At 41.5% G+C, this 22,135-nt stretch overlaps 1 protein-coding gene across 3 annotated transcripts in view; it reads right to left on the reverse strand.

Moving 5' to 3' along the window:
* ccser1 (coiled-coil serine-rich protein 1) overlaps positions 1-22,135 on the reverse strand; it is a 164,065-nt gene that overhangs the window by 78,586 nt on the left and 63,344 nt on the right. For all 3 annotated transcript variants that reach the window (XM_078789466.1, XM_078789467.1, XM_078789468.1), the window contains exon 10: positions 11,770-11,850. In XM_078789466.1, the coding sequence (XP_078645592.1) occupies positions 11,770-11,850 (81 nt within the window). The remainder of the gene's footprint in view (positions 1-11,769; positions 11,851-22,135) is intronic.

Here is a 22,135-nt window from a genome sequence, read left to right on the forward strand (position 1 = left end):
GGGCGTAAAATAGCTTCTTAACTCTCTCTCTTTTCGTCTCAAGACCCACTTCTTTTTCCCTTTACTCGGTGTCCTTTTAAAGTGCAGACTTGAAAAATTGGCGAGAGTTGGGAGCCGTGTTGGTTCTCTTGCAATACCTCAGCTTGTCATGTACGACGCGCCTGATCATAATTTGAAGACCGTTTTGCTCTGTTTGACTGGAAGGAGGTTCCAAGTAGATGATGGCGAGGGAAGGTCACAAAGTGGACATCCTTCCACGTTCCCACCAGCCTCCTGCCAACACTGGCATCCAGCGTGACCAAAATATCCTTTAACAAGAATCTGAGTCCTGTTTTTGATGAACAGCCTACAGTATTTCTCTCTTTCTGTGCAATAAATCCTTTACTCTAAAAATGAGTGGTCCAATAAGCGAAAACCAATATACCGTATTGTCCAACTGTCAATTTCCGATACCGATATGCATAACATGACATATCTCCTGCATCTTCAAACATAAGCCTTTTTATATTATTCTCCACATTTTTATTGATTATTTATTATTTATTATTACACGGGAGCCAGGCAACGACATTTTGTTGGCAATTTCACTGCTGTGTTATTGTGCAATGACAATAAAGAAAGGAAGAAAGGAAGAAAGGAGGAAAGATGGAAAGGAGGAAAGGAGGAAAGGAGGAAAGAAGGAAAGAAGGAAAGAAGGAAAGGAGGAAAGGAGGAAAGGAGGAAAGGAGGAAAGAAGGAAAGAAGGAAAGAAGGAAAGGAGGAAAGGAGGAAAGAAGGAAGGAAAGAAGGAAGGAAAGAAGGAAAGAAGGAAGGAAAGAAGGAAAGAAGGAAAGAAGGAAAGAAGGAAAGAAGGAAAGAAAGAAAGAAGGAAAGAAAGAAAGAAAGAAAGAAAGAAAGAAAGAAAGAAAGAAAGAAAGAAAGAAAGAAAGCAAGAAAGAAAGAAAGAAAGAAAGAAAGAAATAAAGAAAGAAAAAAGGAAGGACGGAAAGAAGGAAGGACGGAAAGAAAGAAGGAAGGAAGAAAAGAAGGAAAGAAAGAAACAAAGGAAAGAAAGAAGGAAAGAAATAAAGAAAGAAGGAAAGAAGGCATGAAAGAAGGACAGAAGGAAGGAAGAAAGGAAGAAAGGAAGAAAGGAAGGAAAGAAGAAAGGAAGGAAAGAAGAAAAGAAGAAAAGAAGAAAAGAAGAAAAGAAGAAAAGAAGAAAAGAAGAAAAGAAGAAAAGAAGAAAAGAAGAAGGAAAGAAGGAAAGAAGGAAAGAAGGAAAGAAGGAAAGAAGGAAAGAAGGAAAGAAGGAAAGAAGGAAGGAAAGAAGGAAAGAAGGAAAGAAGGAAGGAAAGAAAGAAAGAAGGAAAGAAGGAAAGAAGGAAGGTAAGAAGGTAAGAAGGAAAGAAGGAAAGAAGGAAAGAAGGAAAGAAGGAAAGAATAAAAGAAGGAAAGAAGGAAGGAAGGAAAGAAGGAAAGAAAGAAGGAAGGAAAGAAGGAAAGAAGGAAAGAAAGAAGGAAAGAAAGAAGGAAGGAAAGAAAGAAGGAAGGAAAGAAGGAAGGAAAGAAGGAAGGAAAGAAAGAAGGAAAGAAGGAACGAGGAAAGAAGGAATGAGGAAAGAAGGAAGGAAGGAAGGAAGGAAGGAAGGAAGGAAGGAAAGAAGGAAGGAAAGAAGGAAGGAAAGAAGGAATGAGGAAAGAAGGAATGAGGAAAGAAGGAAGGAAGGAAGGAATGAAAGAGAAGGAAAGAAGGAACAAGGAAAGAAGGAAAGAAGGAAAGAAGGAAAGAAGGAAAGAAGGAAAGAAGGAAAGAAGGAATGAGAAAAGAAGGAAAGAAGGAAAGAAGGAAAGAAGAAAAGAAGGAAAGAAGGAAAGAAGGAAGGAAAGAAGGAATGAGGAAAGAAGGAAGGAAGGAAGGAAGGAAGGAAGGAAGGAAGGAAGGAAGAAAGGAAGGAAGAAAGGAAGGAAGGAAGAAAAGAAGGAAGGAAGGAAGGAAGGAAGGAAGGAAGGAAGGAAGGAAGGAAGGAAGGAAGGAAGGAAGGAAAGAAAGAAAGAAGGAAGGAAAGAAGGAAGGAAAGAAGGAAGGAAAGAAGGAAGGAAAGAAGGAAGGAAAGAAAGGAAAGAAGGAACGAGGAAAGAAGGAAGGAAGGAAGGAAGGAAGGAAGGAAAGAAAGAAGGAAAGAAGGAACGAGGAAAGAAGGAATGAGGAAAGAAGGAAAGAAGGAAAGAAGGAAAGAAGGAAAGAAGGAAAGAAGGAAAGAAGGAAAGAAGGAAAGAAGGAATGAGGAAAGAAGGAAAGAAGGAAAGAAGGAAAGAAGGAATGAGGAAAGAAGGAAAGAAGGAAAGAAGGAAAGAAGGAAAGAAGGAAAGAAGGAAAGAAGGAAAGAAGGAAAGAAGGTTAAGTTATTTAGCGCTTATAAATTAAGTGGTTAGCGCACAGGCCTCACAGCTAGGAGACCAGGGTTCAATTCCACCCTCGGCCATCTCTGTGTGGAGTTTGCATGTTCTCCCCGTGCATGCGTGGGTTTTCTAAAGAACGCTAAAGAAGCCAAAGGCTGTATTTGTGAGCCAGGGAAATGAGCAAGGCAGCAGGAAGCCATAGTTGGGTGTGTGTGACCTCCAGTAGAAGCAGTAGAAATAGCTGCCCCACTTGTAGACACACTTTCCACTGCTAGCCAACAGTGCGCCGGGGTAGCTAACCTACATAGCTGCATTATCTTCCTACTCACGAGCGCACTCACGAGGGTTTGAGGGGTGGGGGAGGGTGGGGGAGGGGGGGAGGGAGGGGGGGTCTCAAATCAGGCCGCACATGCTGCAAGCCGCTGCAGAGTTAAGTCACCTGCGCTGCGAGCCTACCTTGCTAGCGGGCAGCCAGCTGCTCCTCTAATTAAGATCCCAGCCACTCAAGGGGGGCAGAGGCGGGGCGGGGTGGGGTGGGGGGGAATGGGTGAGCATATGGAGGTGCTACTCTCGGCCTGAGAATAGATCACAAAGCTGTACGCTTGAGCTCTGGCCAAACTTCCTAAAATTTTGGACATGCCGGGGACATGGGAGCTGACAGACTTGGGATCCACTTTTTTTTGGTTAGAATGAATGTGATCATTTCTCTGCTTTGAATATCAAACTGAAACCGGGTACAAATCAGGCACACGGCGGAATGCAAAAAGCAATGAGCATGAAAATGACAATACTGTCTGATATCGTTTATCATGATTTATTTATGCCGCTCTAGCCTAGTTCATGCTCAAAGACTCGGTGGGACACACACCAGTCAAGACTAAAACGGACAGCTTTAGCCCGACATCCTGGTGCACGAGCCAATCTATTTATCCTCTAATGGATGTTGTCTCAATGGATGATACAATGGAGTGAGGCCTCTGTGGTGTCACCTTGGTTAGCATCCCATTCAGATGTAATCTGAAACCAAGGTGGATATTGACATAAAACACAATGGAACCTCGGTTACCATCCAATTCAGCTGTAATCTGAAACCAAGGTGGAGATTGACATAAAATACAATGGAACCTCGGTTAGCATCCCATTCAGATGTAATCCGAAACCAAGGTGGACATTGACATAAAATACAATGGAACCTTGGCTAGCATCCCATTTAAATGTAATCTGAAACCAAGGTGGACATTAACATAAAATACAATGGAACCTTGGTTAGCATCCCATTCAGATGTAATCTGAAACCAAGGTGGAGATTGACATAAAATACAATGGAACCTTGGCTAGCATCCCATTCTGATGTAATCTGAAACCAAGGTGGACATTGACATAAAATAACAATGTAACCTTGGTTAGCATCCCATTCAGATGTAATCTGAAACCAAGGTGGAGATTGACATAAAATACAATGGAACCTTGGTTAGCATCCCATTCAGATGTAATCTGAAACCAAGGTGGACATTAACATAAAATACAATGGAACCTTGGTTAGCATCCCATTCAGATGTAATCTGAAACCAAGGTGGACATTGACATAAAATAACAATGTAACCTTGGTTAGCATCCCATTCTGATGTAATCTGAAACCAAGGTGGAGATTGACATAAAATACAATGGAACCTTGGTTAGCATCCCATTCAGATGTAATCTGAAACCAAGGTGGAGATTGACATAAAATACAATAGAACCTTGGCCTTGGCTAGAATCCCATTCAGATGTAATCTGAAACCAAGGTGGAGATTGACATAAAATGAGTACAATGGAACCTTGGTTAGCATCCTATTCAGATGTAATCTGAAACCAAGGTGGAGATTGACTTAAAAGAAGTACAAAGAAACCTTGGTTAGCATCCCATTCAAATGTAATCTGAAACCAAGGTGGAGATTGATACAATGGAACCTTGGTTAGCATCCCATTCAGATGTAATCTGAAACCAAGGTGGAGATTGACATAAAATACAATGGAACCTTGGTTAGCATCCCATTCAGATGTAATCTAAAACCAAGGTGGAGATTGACATAAAATACAATATAGCCTTGGTTAGCATCCTATTCAGCTGTAATCTGAAACCAAGGTGGAGATTAACATCAAATAAGTATAACGGAACCTTGGTTAGCATCATTAATTCGTCCTCGATGCTAACGGAATCAATTTCTCTAGATAGGCTCCAGCAATTGTAAACACGATGTAAATTATCAGCATGTCCAAAACAAATAAATTAACACTGCTATTTCCAATTAAAAACGACAATAAATTATTATTTTTTTAAATTGTTTTTAAAAAATCGGGGAAAACATGTAGAAAAAATAGTTTGTGGAGTAAATGGGTTCTGTGTTAATGACATCGCCGTGTTTATAATTGAATTATGCGGCGAGGCATGACAACACATACAACACAATAATGACTCTGTGTGTGTGCCGTCTGTGGCAACCTATTTTACTGAAGTTACTTTCAAGAACATGTCTTTCTTGTATTGACTTTGCTATCCAGGACTAATGGCTGCACCCCAACCCCCCCGCCCCCCCCCCTCCCCCAAACAATCACTTATTTAACACCGACAAATAAAAACATATGCAGTACATTACAGACAAAGCCTCACTTTTGCTTGCTTAAGCCTAAAGAACCATTCAATAAAAGGTGAGGCCGTCGCTGACTGCATTATTGGAAATGCATTAGTGCGAGTGGGTGTGCGGTGCCAGGAGGGTGATAAAAAGCTTTAAAAAAACGAAAAAATAACAAAACATAAGATTAAGAAAACAACATGACTAAGTAATAATGACATCTAATCTGGTGGAACTAAATAAACACAAACACAAGAGATCCCCCGTAGAGCCTGATGTATTCATAATGCATTTATTAACAGCGATAATGTTAACGATGTCCCGTGAGATGTCAACATAACATGAAAGAACAACCAGCCTCCAAGGTGGTTGCTCTTTCTTGGGCTTCTTGCCCCCCCCCCCACACACACACACTCCGACAAGGTAGTGTTAAGAGAAAGAGAAGAGCGTGAGGTGTGAAGAAGAAACTCCACCTGAAGTGTGACTTATCAAGAGTACACTTAATTGGTTCCATACGAGACCGGGCTTCATTATTCACAGAATATTTTTTATCAGGCATAGAAAACCTGTTTTATATCGTCGTGTAGCGTCCACCATGGTTACGCGTTGAAAGGATACATAGCCCTACAACACAATACTCAAATACAAGACTCAAATCAGTCAAAATCATCAAAAATGTCTTGCACAGAGAGGGACTGCTTTAGAAACATGGACGGGATTGAATAAGTTTATAATGGCTTATTTTTACACTTGTGTTAGAAAGGGAGTTGAACCTGCGATACTGTAATATTGCTCAAAAGTGACACTCCATTCATTTAATGACATAAAATACAATGGAACCTTGGTTAGCATCCCATTCAGATGTAATCTGAAACCAAGTTGGAGATTGACATAAAATACAATGGAACCTTGGTTAGCATCACATTCAGATGTAATCTGAAACCAAGGTGGAGATTGACATAAAATACAATGGAACCTTGGTTAGCATCACATTCAGATGTAATCTGAAACCAAGGTGGACATTGACATAAAATACAATGGAACCTTGGTTAGCATTCCATTCAGATGTAATCTGAAACCAAGGTGGACATTGACATAAAATACAATGGAACCTTGGTTAGCATTCCATTCAGATGTAATCTGAAACCAAGGTGGAGATTGACATAAAATACAATGGAACCTTGGTTAGCATTCCATTTAGGTGTAATCTGAAACCAAGGTGGAGATTGACATAAAATACAATGGAACCTTGGTTAGCATCCCATTTAGGTGTAATCTGAAACCAAGGTGGAGATTGACATAAAATACAATGGAACCTTGGTTAGCATTCCATTCAGATGTAATCTGAAACCAAGGTGGAGATTGACATAAAATACAATGGAACCTTGGTTAGCATCCCATTTAGGTGTAATCTGAAACCAAGGTGGAGATTGACATAAAATACAATATAGCCTTGGTTAGCATCCTATTCAGCTGTAATCTGAAACCAAGGTGGAGATTAACATCAAATAAGTATAACGGAACCTTGGTTAGCATCATTAATTCGTCCTCGATGCTAACGGAATCAATTTCTCTAGATAGGCTCCAGCAATTGTAAACACGATGTAAATTATCAGCATGTCCAAAACAAATAAATTAACACTGCTATTTCCAATTAAAAACGACAATAAATTATTATTTTTTTAAATTGTTTTTAAAAAATCGGGGAAAACATGTAGAAAAAATAGTTTGTGGAGTAAATGGGTTCTGTGTTAATGACATCGCCGTGTTTATAATTGAATTATGCGGCGAGGCATGACAACACATACAACACAATAATGACTCTGTGTGTGTGCCGTCTGTGGCAACCTATTTTACTGAAGTTACTTTCAAGAACATGTCTTTCTTGTATTGACTTTGCTATCCAGGACTAATGGCTGCACCCCAACCCCCCCCGCCCCCCCCCCCCCCCTCCCCCAAACAATCACTTATTTAACACCGACAAATAAAAACATATGCAGTACATTACAGACAAAGCCTCACTTTTGCTTGCTTAAGCCTAAAGAACCATTCAATAAAAGGTGAGGCCGTCGCTGACTGCATTATTGGAAATGCATTAGTGCGAGTGGGTGTGCGGTGCCAGGAGGGTGATAAAAAGCTTTAAAAAAAATGAAAAAATAACAAAACATAAGATTAAGAAAACAACATGACTAAGTAATAATGACATCTAATCTGGTGGAACTAAATAAACACAAACACAAGAGATCCCCCGTAGAGCCTGATGTATTCATAATGCATTTATTAACAGCGATAATGTTAACGATGTCCCGTGAGATGTCAACATAACATGAAAGAACAACCAGCCTCCAAGGTGGTTGCTCTTTCTTGGGCTTCTTGCCCCCCCCTTTCCACCCCGACAAGGTAGTGTTAAGAGAAAGAGAAGAGCGTGAGGTGTGAAGAAGAAACTCCACCTGAAGTGTGACTTATCAAGAGTACACTTAATTGGTTCCATACCAGACCGCTACAAGTAGGCTTCATTATTCACAGAATATTTTTTATCAGGCATAGAAAACCTGTTTTATATCGTCGTGTAGCGTCCACCATGGTTACGCGTTGAAAGGATACATAGCCCTACAACACAATACTCAAATACAAGACTCAAATCAGTCAAAATCATCAAAAATGTCTTGCACAGAGAGGGACTGCTTTAGAAACATGGACGGGATTGAATAAGTTTATAATGGCTTATTTTTACACTTGTGTTAGAAAGGGAGTTGAACCTGCGATACTGTAATATTGCTCAAAAGTGACACTCCATTCATTTAATGACATAAAATACAATGGAACCTTGGTTAGCATCCCATTCAGATGTAATCTGAAACCAAGTTGGAGATTGACATAAAATACAATGGAACCTTGGTTAGCATCCCCTTCAGATGTAATCTGAAACCAAGGTGGAGATTGACATAAAATACAATGGAACCTTGGTTAGCATCCCATTTAGGTGTAATCTGAAACCAAGGTGGAGATTGACATAAAATACAATGGAACCTTGGTTAGCATCCCATTTAGGTGTAATCTGAAACCAAGGTGGAGATTGACATAAAATACAATGGAACCTTGGTTAGCATTCCATTCAGATGTAATCTGAAACCAAGGTGGAGATTGACATAAAATACAATGGAACCTTGGTTAGCATCCCATTTAGGTGTAATCTGAAACCAAGGTGGAGATTGACATAAAATACAATGGAACCTCGGTTAGCATTCCATTCTGATGTAATCTGAAACCAAGGTGGACATTGACATAAAATACAATGGAACCTTGGTTAGCATCCCATTCAGATGTAATCTGAAACCAAGTTGGAGATTGACATAAAATACAATGGAACCTTGGTTAGCATCCCATTCAGATGTAATCTGAAACCAAGGTGGAGATTGACATAAAATACAATGGAACCTCGGTTAGCATCCCATTCAAATGTAATCTGAAACCAAGGTGGAGATTGACATAAAATACAATGGAACCTTGGTTAGCATCCCATTCAGATGTAATCTGAAACCAAGGTGGAGATTGACATAAAATACAATGGAACCTTGGTTAGCATTCCATTCAGATGTAATCTGAAACCAAGGTGGAGATTGACATAAAATACAATGGAACCTTGGTTAGCATCCCATTTAGGTGTAATCTGAAACCAAGGTGGAGATTGACATAAAATACAATGGAACCTCGGTTAGCATTCCATTCAGATGTAATCTGAAACCAAGGTGGAGATTGACATAAAATACAATGGAACCTTGGTTAGCATCCCATTTAGGTGTAATCTGAAACCAAGGTGGAGATTGACATAAAATACAATGGAACCTTGGTTAGCATCCCATTTAGGTGTAATCTGAAACCAAGGTGGAGATTGACATAAAATACAATGGAACCTTGGTTAGCATTCCATTCAGATGTAATCTGAAACCAAGGTGGAGATTGACATAAAATACAATGGAACCTTGGTTAGCATCCCATTTAGGTGTAATCTGAAACCAAGGTGGAGATTGACATAAAATAAGGTAGGTAAATTGAATAACAATAGGACCATTCCTTCTGTAGACCACCCATCTGCCAGGGCCAATAAGTCGAATTGGGCGTTAAAACAGTACCACCATACTGTACCTGATAGTCATCATTGTGGGTGGAATTCCCCCACCAACACAACTTGAGCGTTGGCTTTATGCTGCTATCTGCTCCGGTAGATAAGTAGCTATCTAGCTATGTTGGACAGACGGTGCCTTAAGTCCGCACTCCATGCCCTTCCCCTCCCACTCAATGTCCATAAACATCGCCTTGTACCTCGTGGTGGCGTCGCAAGCCAATAGCACAGACGCAAAGGTGCATTCACAGACATCTGTGTCATTACACTTTACACTTTTTTTCTGTAAAGACTCCGCCACCCACTGAAAACGGCTCCACCAGTTGAGAATGACTGATCTAAATGTTTATATAGTTCGGTGTGGGAGAAAAAAGAATACAAAGACTTTGTAAAGTGTCTTAAGTCATAAACACACACGGGACCATCTGTCATTTCCATCTGCAGCACCTGAAGCTGAGAAACAAGAGCTGAGCAGCCATAGAGGTGGAGATGGGCTTGAACTGGACAGCATGAACTGGTAGAGCAGAATCACCCACTTGTCATTTGAATATGGTGCTTTATAGTGGACTTAAAGCATGTCAAGAAGGGGGAGCGGGGACCTTTATAAGACAAGATGTACAAAACCGCAGTCAAAGATCTTCTATATGACAGGAGTGCTTGACTGTCTCTAAGGAACTACAGCAAAAACGCAGCCACGGAAGGTTGGTGCTTCGATCCTCACCCGCCTCCACCCAACACGTACCATTGGACCCAGATGGCCAGAGTGGGGCCTAGTTGAATGGGCGCCATAAGGTGGAGATTGACATAAAATACAATAGAACCTTGGTTAGCATCCCATTCAGATGTAATCTGAAACCAAGGTGGAGACTGACATAAAATACAATGGAACCTTGGTTAGCATTCCATTCAGATGTAATCTGAAACCAACGTGGAGATTGACATAAAATACAATTGAACCTTGGTTAGCATCCCATTCAGATGTAATCTGAAACCAAGGTGGAGATTGACATAAAATACAAGGGAACCTTGGTTAGCACCCCATTCAGATGTAATCTGAAACCAAGGTGGAGATTGACATAAAATACAACGGAACCTTGGTTAGCATCCCATTCAGATGTAATCTAAAACCAAGGTGGAGATTGACATAAAATACAATGGAACCTTGGTTAGCATCCCATTCAGATGTAATCTGAAACCAAGGTGGAGATTGACATAAAATACAATGGAACCTTGGTTAGCATCCCATTCAGGTGTAATCTGAAGGTTACATTCTTTCCGTTTGATTTATCCTCTAATGGATGTTGTCTCAATGGGAGATACAATGGAGTGAGGCCTCTTGAGTTTGAGTGGTATCACCTTGGTTAGCATCCCATTCAGATGTAATCTGAAACCAAGGTGGAGATTGACATAAAATACAACGGAACCTTGGTTAGCATCTCATTCAGATGTAATCTGAAACCAACATGGAGATGGACATAAAATACAATGGAACCTTGGTTAGCACCCCATTCAGATGTAATCTGAAACCAAGGTGGAGATTGACATAAAATACAACGGAACCTTGGTTAGCATCCCATTCAGATGCAATCTGAAACCAAGGTGGAGATTGACATAAAATACAACGGAACCTTGGTTAGCATCCCATTCAGATGTAATCTGAAACCAAGGTGGAGATTGACATAAAATACAACGGAACCTTGGTTAGCATCCCATTCAGATGTAATCTGAAACCAAGGTGGAGATTGACATAAAATATAACGGAACCTTGGTTAGCATCCCATTCAGATGTAATCTGAAACCAAGGCGGACATTGACATAAAATACAACGGAACCTTGGTTAGCATCCCATTCAGATGTAATCTGAAACCAAGGTGGAGATTGACATAAAATACAACGGAACCTTGGTTAGCATCCCATTCTGCTTTCTGTGTCCTTTAAATTGCCCCTCAGGGATAAACTTGAACTGGTGCAAAGATCATTTCTATGACAGGAGCGCACTGCTGTTTTTTAATGCCAAACTGCAAAAAAAAAAAAAACGCGAATCAAAGATTCCATCTGGGACAGGAGCACTCTGCTGTTTTATTTTAAGGACTGCTAAAATGCTAGCCAAAGATCCTTCAACTCTTTTTAGGACCTACTGCAAAATAAAAAAAAAATGCTGATCAAAGATTCTGTTTGGGACAGGAGTACTTTGGTGTTCTTAAGGACATACTGCAAAAAAAAAAAAAAAAAAAAACGCTAATAGTCGTGCTGTAACACAGAGATGAATGAGCCCGGTGGCCTATTTTGGAAAAAGATGTTCTTCATTCTGACCCTAACACGCTGTTCCTGTTTTCCGTGCAGGAAGACATTCATTACATGTGCTACGTTCCCATACTGTCAGGCAACGGTGAAGCCAAGGAGGCCATGTCAACTGAGGGCGTCAGGTAGGCTGCATTGTGGGAATCGAGGAGTAGGAGTAGGATGTAGCCGGCTATCTTATGAATGTCATGGCGGTTTCACAAGGAGCATGATGGATTAGAGCTTTAGCTAACCGTGAAAAGATGGAAAAGAAAATAAGAAAAAGAGACCGGACGGGATGTTATCGGCGATAAGGGAAGATTTTTTTTTGCGAGTCGCTATTTCGTGATGCTTTTTCTCGCTCGCTCTCACCTCCGGCCCCATGTGTTCGGTCTGTGTAGCGTGGTCAGTCGCATGGCCGTCTTTCATCTTCAGGGCAGCTTTGGCGCTCTCCTGCATTAAAAAAAAAAAACACAGAACACAAACAGAGTCAGCGGCGTCCAAAAAGAGAAAAGGCGAACATCAAATGGAGATTAATTAGAACAGTCACACGCTCTACCCCTCAACCCCACCCCCCTGCTTGCAGACCCCCATGTGTCGCGCCCACTCGCACCACGACACGCTACTCTCGCAAAATTTCCACGAGCATTAATCCTTTTTTTCTGCTTTGTCATCCTGGAAAACCTGAGCGCTCATAAAAGCGCGTCAGCAGAGCGATGCTGTATTTAACCCTTTGGAGTCCAAGTGAGGTTTTTGCATTTTAACGTACTTATTTGTTCTTCTACATCTCACCAGGTATGATTCTTTTCATACATATCAAGAAGTATAAAATGACATAAAGGTGATTTTTTTGACAACCATAATAAATAATGATCATAAATATAACAAAATAACCTAAAGAGTCTCTTCTACTGCAAGCAAACAGCATGATTTTAGTTTTATTTAACTTCAAGGACAATAATTCATTCATTTTTAACACTTATCCTCACGAGGGTCGCGGGGGTGTTGCAGCCTATCCCAGCTGTCGTCAGGCGAGAGGCGGGGTACACCCTGGACTGACTGGTGGCCAGCCAATCACAGGGCACATATAGACAAACAACCATTCACACTCACATTCATACCTATGGAAAATGTAATACCCTAAATAGTCTTTTCTACTGCAACTATGATTTTAGTTTTATTTAGCTTCACAGTGCTATCATCCAACTTCAAACTTTGAACAGTTTTGGTCCCAATATTGACCCCTGGGGTACTCCACACGTAACCCCAGTACCACACGTGCTGGAGCCTATCCCAGCTGTCTTCAGGGCAAGAGGCGGGGTACACCCTAGACTGGTGGCCAGCCAATCATATACAGACAAACAATATATAGACAAACAACCATTCACACTCACATTCATACCTATGGACAATTTGGAGTCGCTAATTAACCTAGCATGTTTTTGGAATGTGGGAGAAAAACAGAGTACCCGGAGACAACCCACGCATGCACGGGGAGAACATGCAAACTCCACACAGAGATGGCCGAGGGTGGAATTGAACCCTGGTCAAAATAAAATTTAAATTAAAAAAAAAAATTACGAAAGCAGGAAGTGAGCAAATGTAACAGTTACTGATTGTAAAAGCCTAGGATAATAGTGGTAAGTGTACATTCATTCATTGCTGGAGCCTATACCAGCTGTCTTCGGGAGACTGGTGGCCAGCCAATCACAGGGCACATATAGACAAACAACCATTCACACTCACATTCATACCTATGGACAATTTGGAGTCGCTAATTAACCTAGCATGTTTTTGGAATGTGGGAGAAAAACAGAGTACCCGGAGAAAACCCACACATACACGGGGAGAACATGCAAACTCCACACAGAGATGGCCGAGGGTGGAATTGAACCCTGGTCAAAATAAAATTTAAATAAAAAAAAAACTTTTTTACGAAAGCAGGAAGTGAGCAAATGTAACAGTTACTGATTGTAAAAGCCTAGGATAATAGTGGTAAGTGTACATTCATTCATTGCTGGAGCCTATACCAGCTGTCTTCGGGAGACTGGTGGCCAGCCAATCACAGGGCACATATAGACAAACAACCATTCACACTCACATTCATACCTATGGACAATTTGGAGTCGCTAATTAACCTAGCATGTTTTTGGAATGTGGGAGGAAACCGGAGTACCCGGAGAAAACTCACACATACATGGGGAGAACATGCAAACTCCACACAGAGATGGCCGAGGGTGGAATTGAACCCTGGTCAAAATAAAATTTAAATTAAAAAAAAAATTTACGAAAGCAGGAAGTGAGCAAATGTAACAGTTACTGATTGTAAAAGCCTAGGATAATAGTGGTAAGTGTACATTCATTCATTGCTGGAGCCTATACCAGCTGTCTTCGGGAGATTGGTGGCCAGCCAATCACAGGGCACATATAGACAAACAACCATTCACACTCACATTCATACCTATGGATAATTTGGAGTCGCTAATTAACCTAGCATGTTTTTGGAATGTGGGAGGAATGTGGGAGGAATGTGGTCTGCGCGCTAACCACTCGACCGCCGTGCCGCCCCAACGGATGTTCATGCTTTGATAAATTTCATTGAATTCCCACCAACAGGAAAGTCATGTTTTATTCCCCGGTGAAATCATGTGACAATGCAATGGTTGTGACCACCTATTGTGCCGCGCCATGGATTTTCCGCATCCACAAGGCCGAAGAGTTCTGAGAATTAAGGACCTGATGCAGAAATAATAGTCAAAGATCCTCTATTTGACACAAGCGCTCTGCTTTTTAAAAAACAGGAGTCAAAAATCATCGATGTCAGTGATTTTCCACTGGTGAGTCAAAAAAAAGGGGAGATAACGTAAATATCAAATTCGCTTGAATGCACCTCGCACCCTAGCGGGTTCCGTAACAAATAATAAAAGACAGACCGAGCTTCAATGTCCTTCTTAGACATAATCCATACGTTTACATGAGTTTTTACCTTCACCGCAGAGAAGCACAGACTCTTATTTGATGTGCACGGTATTGTTTGGGAAAAGGCGAGGTTGCAAGTATCATGAATTCTGCACTATTTACCCCGGGAGCCTTTTATCAACACGGTAACCAATCATCCTGACATTGCTCCCCTGCACTCACGGCTTGGAGAACAGAATTGGGCTTTGCCGGGGACTGCGGCTGCGAGATACGGAAAAAGTTCATTAACCTTAATTGGAATTATCAAGCAAATTAAAAGATGCTGGGAATAGTTCATGGGTGAGGGCATGTGTGCACGTAGACTATTTCCGTGTTAAGTACCGTGCAGCTAATAGGGGTAAGGGTTTTATGATGATACTAATATTGATCCAACATCGACACAAATCATACATATTTTTATTATTTAGTCCAGGCTGTACCCCGTCTCTCCTGACCCCATAAGCAGTAGAAAATGAATGAATGAATGAATGAATGAACACTTACCACTATTATCCCAGGTGTTGTCATGCTAATGTTAGCATTGCTAGCATGTTAACATTGTCATAGTAGCCTTTTTAGCCATTTTCATAAGTAGACATTTAAAGATGTAGCACTATCATGCTTGTTGTTAGCATGCTAATTTTGGCACTTCAGCGTTGCTGGCATGCTAACAGTAGCATAGTAGCATTTTTATACATTTTCATAGCTAGACACAGATATAAACACTTGGCACGGTGATGCTATGTGTTTGCATGCTAATGTTAGCATTGCTAGCATTCTAAATTTAGCGTTTCCTCCCACATTCCAAAAACATGCTAGGTTAATTGGCGACTCCAAATTGCTGGCATGCTAACAGTAGCATAGTAGCATTTTTCTACATTTTTTATAGCTAGACACAGATATAAACACTATAAGCACTGTGATGCTATGTGTTTGCATGCTAACGTTAGCATTGCTAGCATTCTAAAATTAGCGTTTCCTAGCGTCCAAAATTAGCGTCCAAAATACATCGGCGAACCCACGCGCGTATCGGCCGATACCGATTCAAGTAAAGAACGCAAATATCGGCCCGATATATCGGTCGATCCTTAGTTATGACAATCATACTTTAAGCCAGATCAGGTTTTACCATTGCAAATATTAAACTCGGTTTTTCTCCGGGTACTCTGGTTTCCTCCCACATTCCAAAAACATGCTAGGTTAATTAGCGACTCCAAATTGTCCATAGGTATGAATGCGAGTGTGAATGGTTGTTTGTCTATATGTGCCCTGTGATTGGCTGGCGACCAGTCCAGGGTGTACCCCGCCTCTCGCCCGAAGACAGCTGGGATAGGCTCCAGCACCCCTGTGAACCTCATGAGGATTTTGCTTCACACCAAAATAATAATGCTACATTTTTTGACTCTGAGCATTTTTATGGTGTTCTATGCACAAATTTGGCTGCACGGTGTTCGAGTGGTTAGTGCATAGACCTCACAGCTAGGAGACCTGAGTTCAATTCCACTCTTGGCCATCTCTGTGTGGTAGTTTGCATGTTCTCCCCGTGCGTGGGTTTTCTCCGGGTACTCCGGTTTCCTCCCACATTCCAAAAACATGCTAGGTTAATTAGCGACTCCAAATTGTCCATAGGTATGAATGTGAGTGTGAATGGTTGTTTGTCTATATGTGCCCTGTGATTGGCTAGCGACCAGTCCAGGGTACCGCTTTTGCTCACGAGGGTCGTGGGGGGTGCTGGAGCCTATCCCAGCTGTCTTCAGGCGAGAGGCGGGGTACACCCTGGACATATAGACACATATAGACAAACAACCATTCACACTCACATTCATACCTATGGACAATTTGGAGTCGCTAATTAACCTAGCAAGTTTTTTGGAATGCGGGAGGAAAACCGGAGTACCCGGAGAAAACCCACGCATGCACGGGGAGTTTGCATGTTCTCCCTGTGCATTGCAAGGTTTCCCCCCCACATTCCAAAAACATGCTAGGTTAATTAGCGACTCCAAATTGTCCATAGGTATGAATGTGAGTGTGAATGGTTGTTTGTCTATATGTGCCCTGTGATTGGCTGGCCACCAGCCCAGGGTGTACCCCGCCTCTCGCCCGAAGACAGCTGGGATAGGCTCCAGCACCCCCTGCGACCCTCGTGAGGAAAAAGCGTTAGAAAATGAATGAATGATTTGAAAGTATGGTGGCACGGCGGTCGAGTGGTTAGCGCGCAGACCTCACAGCTAAGAGACCAGGGTTCAATTCCACACTCGGCCAACTCTGTGTGGAGTTGGCGTGGGTTTTCTCCGGGTACTCCGGTTTCCTCCCACATTCCAAAAACATGCTAGGTTAATTAACGACTCCAAATTGTCCATAGGTATGAATGTTAGTGTGAATGGTTGTTTGTCTATATGTGCCCTGTGGAAAAAAAGAGACTGACCTTCATACTTGTAGGCCTTTTCACCCCATCTTGATTTATTCAATGGAAAACGCCCCCAATGTGACTACTTCACTGCCCTGATCCAATCCAGAGAAATAATAATAATAAAAAAATGACATGACTAGCCATCTGAAACGCATGCACTTTCACACATGTACCAGTTGAAGCAAAATGCTTTAGCAAAAAGTAAAAAGTCATAAAATGTGACAGCAAAGTGATGGCCGGCCGGTCAGCTAGCCAGCTAGCCAGCTAGCCAGGTCCTTGTAGGAGATAATTAATAGGTTTCCACTGGCAGATTTACACACGGAGTCAGGAGGAGCTTTTGGCTACGAGTTGCCCTTTCCTTCAAAGTGCTGCTGCACTTAAACTTGGCAAGCGGCACGCAAGGTTTCCCTACTTTTCTCAACACACCGCAAATATAGAGACAACTATCCCACTCAAAGGGGATAGTTTAAGTCATTTTAAGTCATGAACTGCAGTGGCGATACTGGGATACAGCTGAATAGGTGCAGATTCTGGAAGAACTAGAAAGCTTTGTGTGCTGTTATTGTGTGTCGCTGCTCTACAGGAGTCCACAACTCCACAGAAAGGGCTGAACAATTAGCATAATAGGTCATCTTTAATTGTTATTATTAATTATTATTTTGCAGTGGTTAGCGTGCAGACCTCACAGCTAGGGGACCAGGGTTCAATTCCACCCTCGGCCAATCTCTGTGTGGTAGTTTGCATGTTTTCCCCCGTGCATGCGTGGATTTTTTCCGGGTACTCCGGTTTCCTCCCACATTCCAAAAACATGCTAGGTTAATTAGCGACTCCAAATTGTCCATAGGTATGAATGTGAGTGTGAATGGTTGTTTGTCTATATGTGCCCTGTGATTGGCTGGCCACCAGTCCAGGGTGTACCCGAAGACAGCTGGAATAGGCTCCAGCACCCCTGTGACCCTTGTGAGGATTTTGCTTCACACCAAAACAATAATGCTAAATTTTTTGACTCTGAGCATTTTTATGGTTGTTCTATGCACAAATTTGGCTGCACGGTGGACGAGTGGTTAGTGCATAGACCTCACAGCTAGGAGACCAGGGTTCAATTCCACCCTTGTGCATGTTCTCCCTGTGCATTTGTGGGTTTTCTCTGGGTACTCCGGTTTCCTCGCACATTCCAAAAACATGCTAGGTTAATTAGCGACTCCAAATTGTCCATAGGTATGAATGTGAGTGTGAATGGTTGTTTGTCTATATGTGCCCTGTGATTGGCTGGCGCCTCTCGCCCGAAGACAGCTGGGATAGGCTCCAGCACCCCCCTGTGACCCTCGTGAGGAAAAAGCGGTAGAAAATGAACATGACTGAGTTGGTACGGCCCGACATGGAGCGCTAACACGCTACTTGATTACAGCACACATCATCATCTGAGTTCATGATGTTCTTTGCTTCATTATTGCTACTCCTGCAACCTGTAACACCTCAAACATAAGCAAAAGCATGCGGCGAGGCGAGAAGAGACGTTCTTAACATTCTAAAATAAAAAAAAGGGGGAAGCTGAAAGAGATTGAGATGCGAGCGCCAAAAAAAAAAACGCAAATCAGAAACAGATGCCAAATGAGATTCAAGTCAGTGGATATGACTGGCATGTCTCATTATGCGCAGACGTAACGCTGGCACATTATCCTGCTGAGGCCTGGCATTATGTCTGCGTTTGCGCTGCTTCGATAGAGCAAGTGACAAATTACAGACGTGTGGACGACAAACAAGTGACAACAATATTGTTGTTGGAAGAGGCAATTCTGGAGGGGATCCCACATCTCCCGAATAGGTGGAGAATCACGCTCTTGTTGTGTTATGTGTACACCGGGGGTCTCAAACACGCCTAATGTGGCCCGCAGGACACTAGTTTGAGGCCCCCGCCTTGATATGAAAGTTTAATGTTAGTTTGATATGGATGCTGTATGGTATCATGTACCCAGAAAAAATTATTACGTTTGATTAATGTTCATGTTAAAGGTTAAATAACTGTTAATAGTTATCCTCCCTATCCGTGTGGAAGTGGTAAGTTTTTGGCTATATGAAAATATTGAATCATACATTGCGGAAATTCACTTATCACAGTCGGGTTTGGGGTCATTTTACCGCGATAAACGAGGGACCACTGTAAGTCCCCTCGGTCTCGCAGTATTGTAGTGCAGGGGTCTCAAACACGCGGCCTGCGGGCCAAATGTGGCCCACAGGACACTAGTTTGAGGCCCCCGCCTTGATATGAAAGTTTAACGTTTAATATGGATGCTGTATGGTATCATGTACCCAGAAAAAATTATTACGTTTGATTAATGTTCATGTTAAAGGTTAAATAACTGTTAATAGTTATCCTCCCTATCCGTGTGGAAGTGGTAAGTTTTTGGCTATTTAAGTTTAAAGGAAATAACTTGAAGGCTACCGTTTAGGTCGCTAGCTCTCTAGTTTAGCGAGTTAGCATGTGTCTCAAGACCCTGCAGTTGCGCAATATGTTGTAAATAAAAAGAGTATAAATGTGACTATAGTCGTGTTTTGTCATGTCTACAGGGCTCTAATAATGCTTTGTTCATTTTAATCTGAAAAAAATAATTTGTCTACCCACCAACTATATGTGGTTTCTTAAGTTTTTATTATTTGCCGTTTTATTATTATTATTATATTTATTTATTACTGATTGATTTTCTTTATTCTTGATTTGTTTATTTATTTTTCATCTTATTTTGTGTAGAAAAATAAAAATTAAGATATTTAAGAACAGTGGAATGTTTTATCAGAGCTTTTATTGTAGAAAATCGGAACCAAAGTACTGAAAAAGTTTGTATATTTTTATTAATAAATGCGTTTTTTTTTTTTTTTTTGGAAAACCTGATGCGGCCCAGCCTTGCCCAGACCCTAGCTCCAGTGGCCCCCTGGTAAATTGAGTTTGAGACCCCTGGTGTACACACCTCTGTGTGAATCATAATTCCATTGGTTTTGCCAATGAGCTTTTGATGATACTTTGTCACAAAGACTTGTACTCGTTAAGAAGTCATGCTTGTTATTCTCATAAAAGTATCATCTTTGTCCTGGGTGGGAGCGTTAAAAAAAGATCTACGCTTCAAAGACAATTAATCCTTAATTCATATGCATTAAAATAAATCCAGAGCATTTCAAGTTGCTTTAATTATTTAAGTCGAAGTTAAGGATTGGGTAATTTGGCCATACTTAGGAAGAACAGGTCCATCTAACTCCATACAATGATCATTTTCTAACCACCCTAGCTGTATAGACATGGTTGGTATATACCAAAAGAAAGATTAGACTCTCATCTTTCATTGGAGAAAAAAAAAGGCTTGTTTCTACCTTTTTCCGTTCTTTAGTAATCAGCAGTAAAACATTGGTACTTTTCAGCAAAATTGTCACCTCCCCAAAAATGGGCTGCACGGTGTCCGAGTGGTTAGCACACAGGCCTCACAGCTAGGACACCCGAGTTCAATTCCACCCTCAGACACCAAAAACATGCTCGGTTAATTGGCGACTCCAAATTGTCCATAGGTATGAATGTGAGTGTGAATGGTTGTTTGTCTATATGTGCCCTGTGATTGGCTGGCCACCAGTCCAGGGTGTACCCCGCCTCTCGCCCGAAGACAACTGGGATAGGACCAAGTGGTAGAAAATAAATGAATGAACACTTACCACTATGGTGTTGACATGCTAATGTTAGCATTGCAAGCATGTTAACATTGTCATAGGAGCCTTTTTAGCCATTTTCATAAGTAGACATTAAAAGACGTAGCATTATCACGCTTGTTGTTAGCATGCTAATTTTGGCACTTCGGTGTTGCTAGCATGCTAACAGTAGTATAGTAGCATTTTTATACATTTTTATAGCTAGACACTTGGCACAGTGATGCTATGTGTTTGCATGCTAACGTTAGCATTGCTAGCATTCTAAAATTAGCGTTTCCTCCCACATTCCAAAAACATGCTAGGTTAATTGGCGACTCCAAATTGTCCATAGATATGAATGTGAGTGTGAATGGTTGTTTGACTATATGTGCCCTGTGATTGGCTGGCCACCAGTCCAGGGTGTACCCCGCCTCTCGCCCGAAGACAGCTGGGATAGGCTCCAGCACCTTCCGCGACCTTTGTGAGGATAAGTGGTAGAAAATGAATGAATGAATGAACACTTACCACTATTATCCTAGGTGTTGGCATGCTAATGTTAGCATTGCTAGCATGTTCACATTGTCATAGTAGCCTTTTTCGCCATTTTCAGAAGTAGACATTTAAAGACGTAGCACTATCATGCTTGTTGTTAGCATGCTAATTTTGGCACTTCAGTGTTGCTAGCATGCTAACAGTAGCATATTAGCATTTTTATACATTTTTATAGCTAGACACAGATATAAACATTTGGCACTGTGATGCTATGTGTTTGCATGCTAACGTTAGCATTGCTAGCATTCTAAAATTAGCGTTTCCTCCCACATTCCAAAAACATGCTAGGTTAATTGGCGACTCAAAATTGTCCATAGTTATGAATGTGAGTGTGAATGGTTGTTTGTCTATATGTGCCCTGTGATTGGCTGGCCACCAGTCCAGGGTGTACCCCGCCTCTCGCCCAAAGACAGCTGGGATAGGCTCCAGCACCCCCGCGACCTTTGTGAGGATAAGTGGTAGAAAATGAATGAATGAATGAACACTTACCACTATTATCCTCGGTGTTGGCATGCTACTGTTAGCATTGCTAGCATGTTAACATTGTCATAGGAGCCTTTTTAGCCATTTTCATAAGTAGGCATTTAAAGACGTAGCACTATCATGCTTGTTGTTAGCATGCTAATTTTGGCACTTCAGTGTTGCTAGCATGCTAACAGTAGTATAGTAGCATTTTTATAGCTAGACACAGATGTAAACACTTGGCACGGTGATGCAATGTGTTTGAATGCTAACATTAGCATTGCTAGCATTCTAAAATTAGCGATCTAAACATGTAGATAAAATACATACATATATGTAGATAAAATACATCGGCGAACCCATGCGCGTATCGGCCGATACCGATTGAATACCAATCGGCCCGATATATCGGTCGATCCTTAGTTATGACCATCATACCTTAAGCCAGATCAGGTTTTACCATTGCAAATATTAAGCTTGGTTTTCTCCGAGTACTCCGGTTTCCTCCCACATTCCAAAAACATGCTAGGTTAATTAGCGACTCCAAATTGTCCATAGGTATGAATGTGAGTGTGAATGGTTGTTTGTCTATATGTGCCCTGTGATTGGATGGCGCCTCTCGCCAGAAGAGAAGAAGTCATATTTGACTTTCTCTCACAAATCCATAAAAATCCTTGTGGCTGGTTT

Source organism: Doryrhamphus excisus, linkage group LG3 (genome assembly GCF_037039965.1).
Source record: "Doryrhamphus excisus strain RoL-2023G ecotype Guam linkage group LG3, RoL_Dexc_Guam_v1.1, whole genome shotgun sequence".
In the NCBI taxonomy this organism is placed as follows: Eukaryota; Metazoa; Chordata; class Actinopteri; order Syngnathiformes; family Syngnathidae; genus Doryrhamphus; species Doryrhamphus excisus.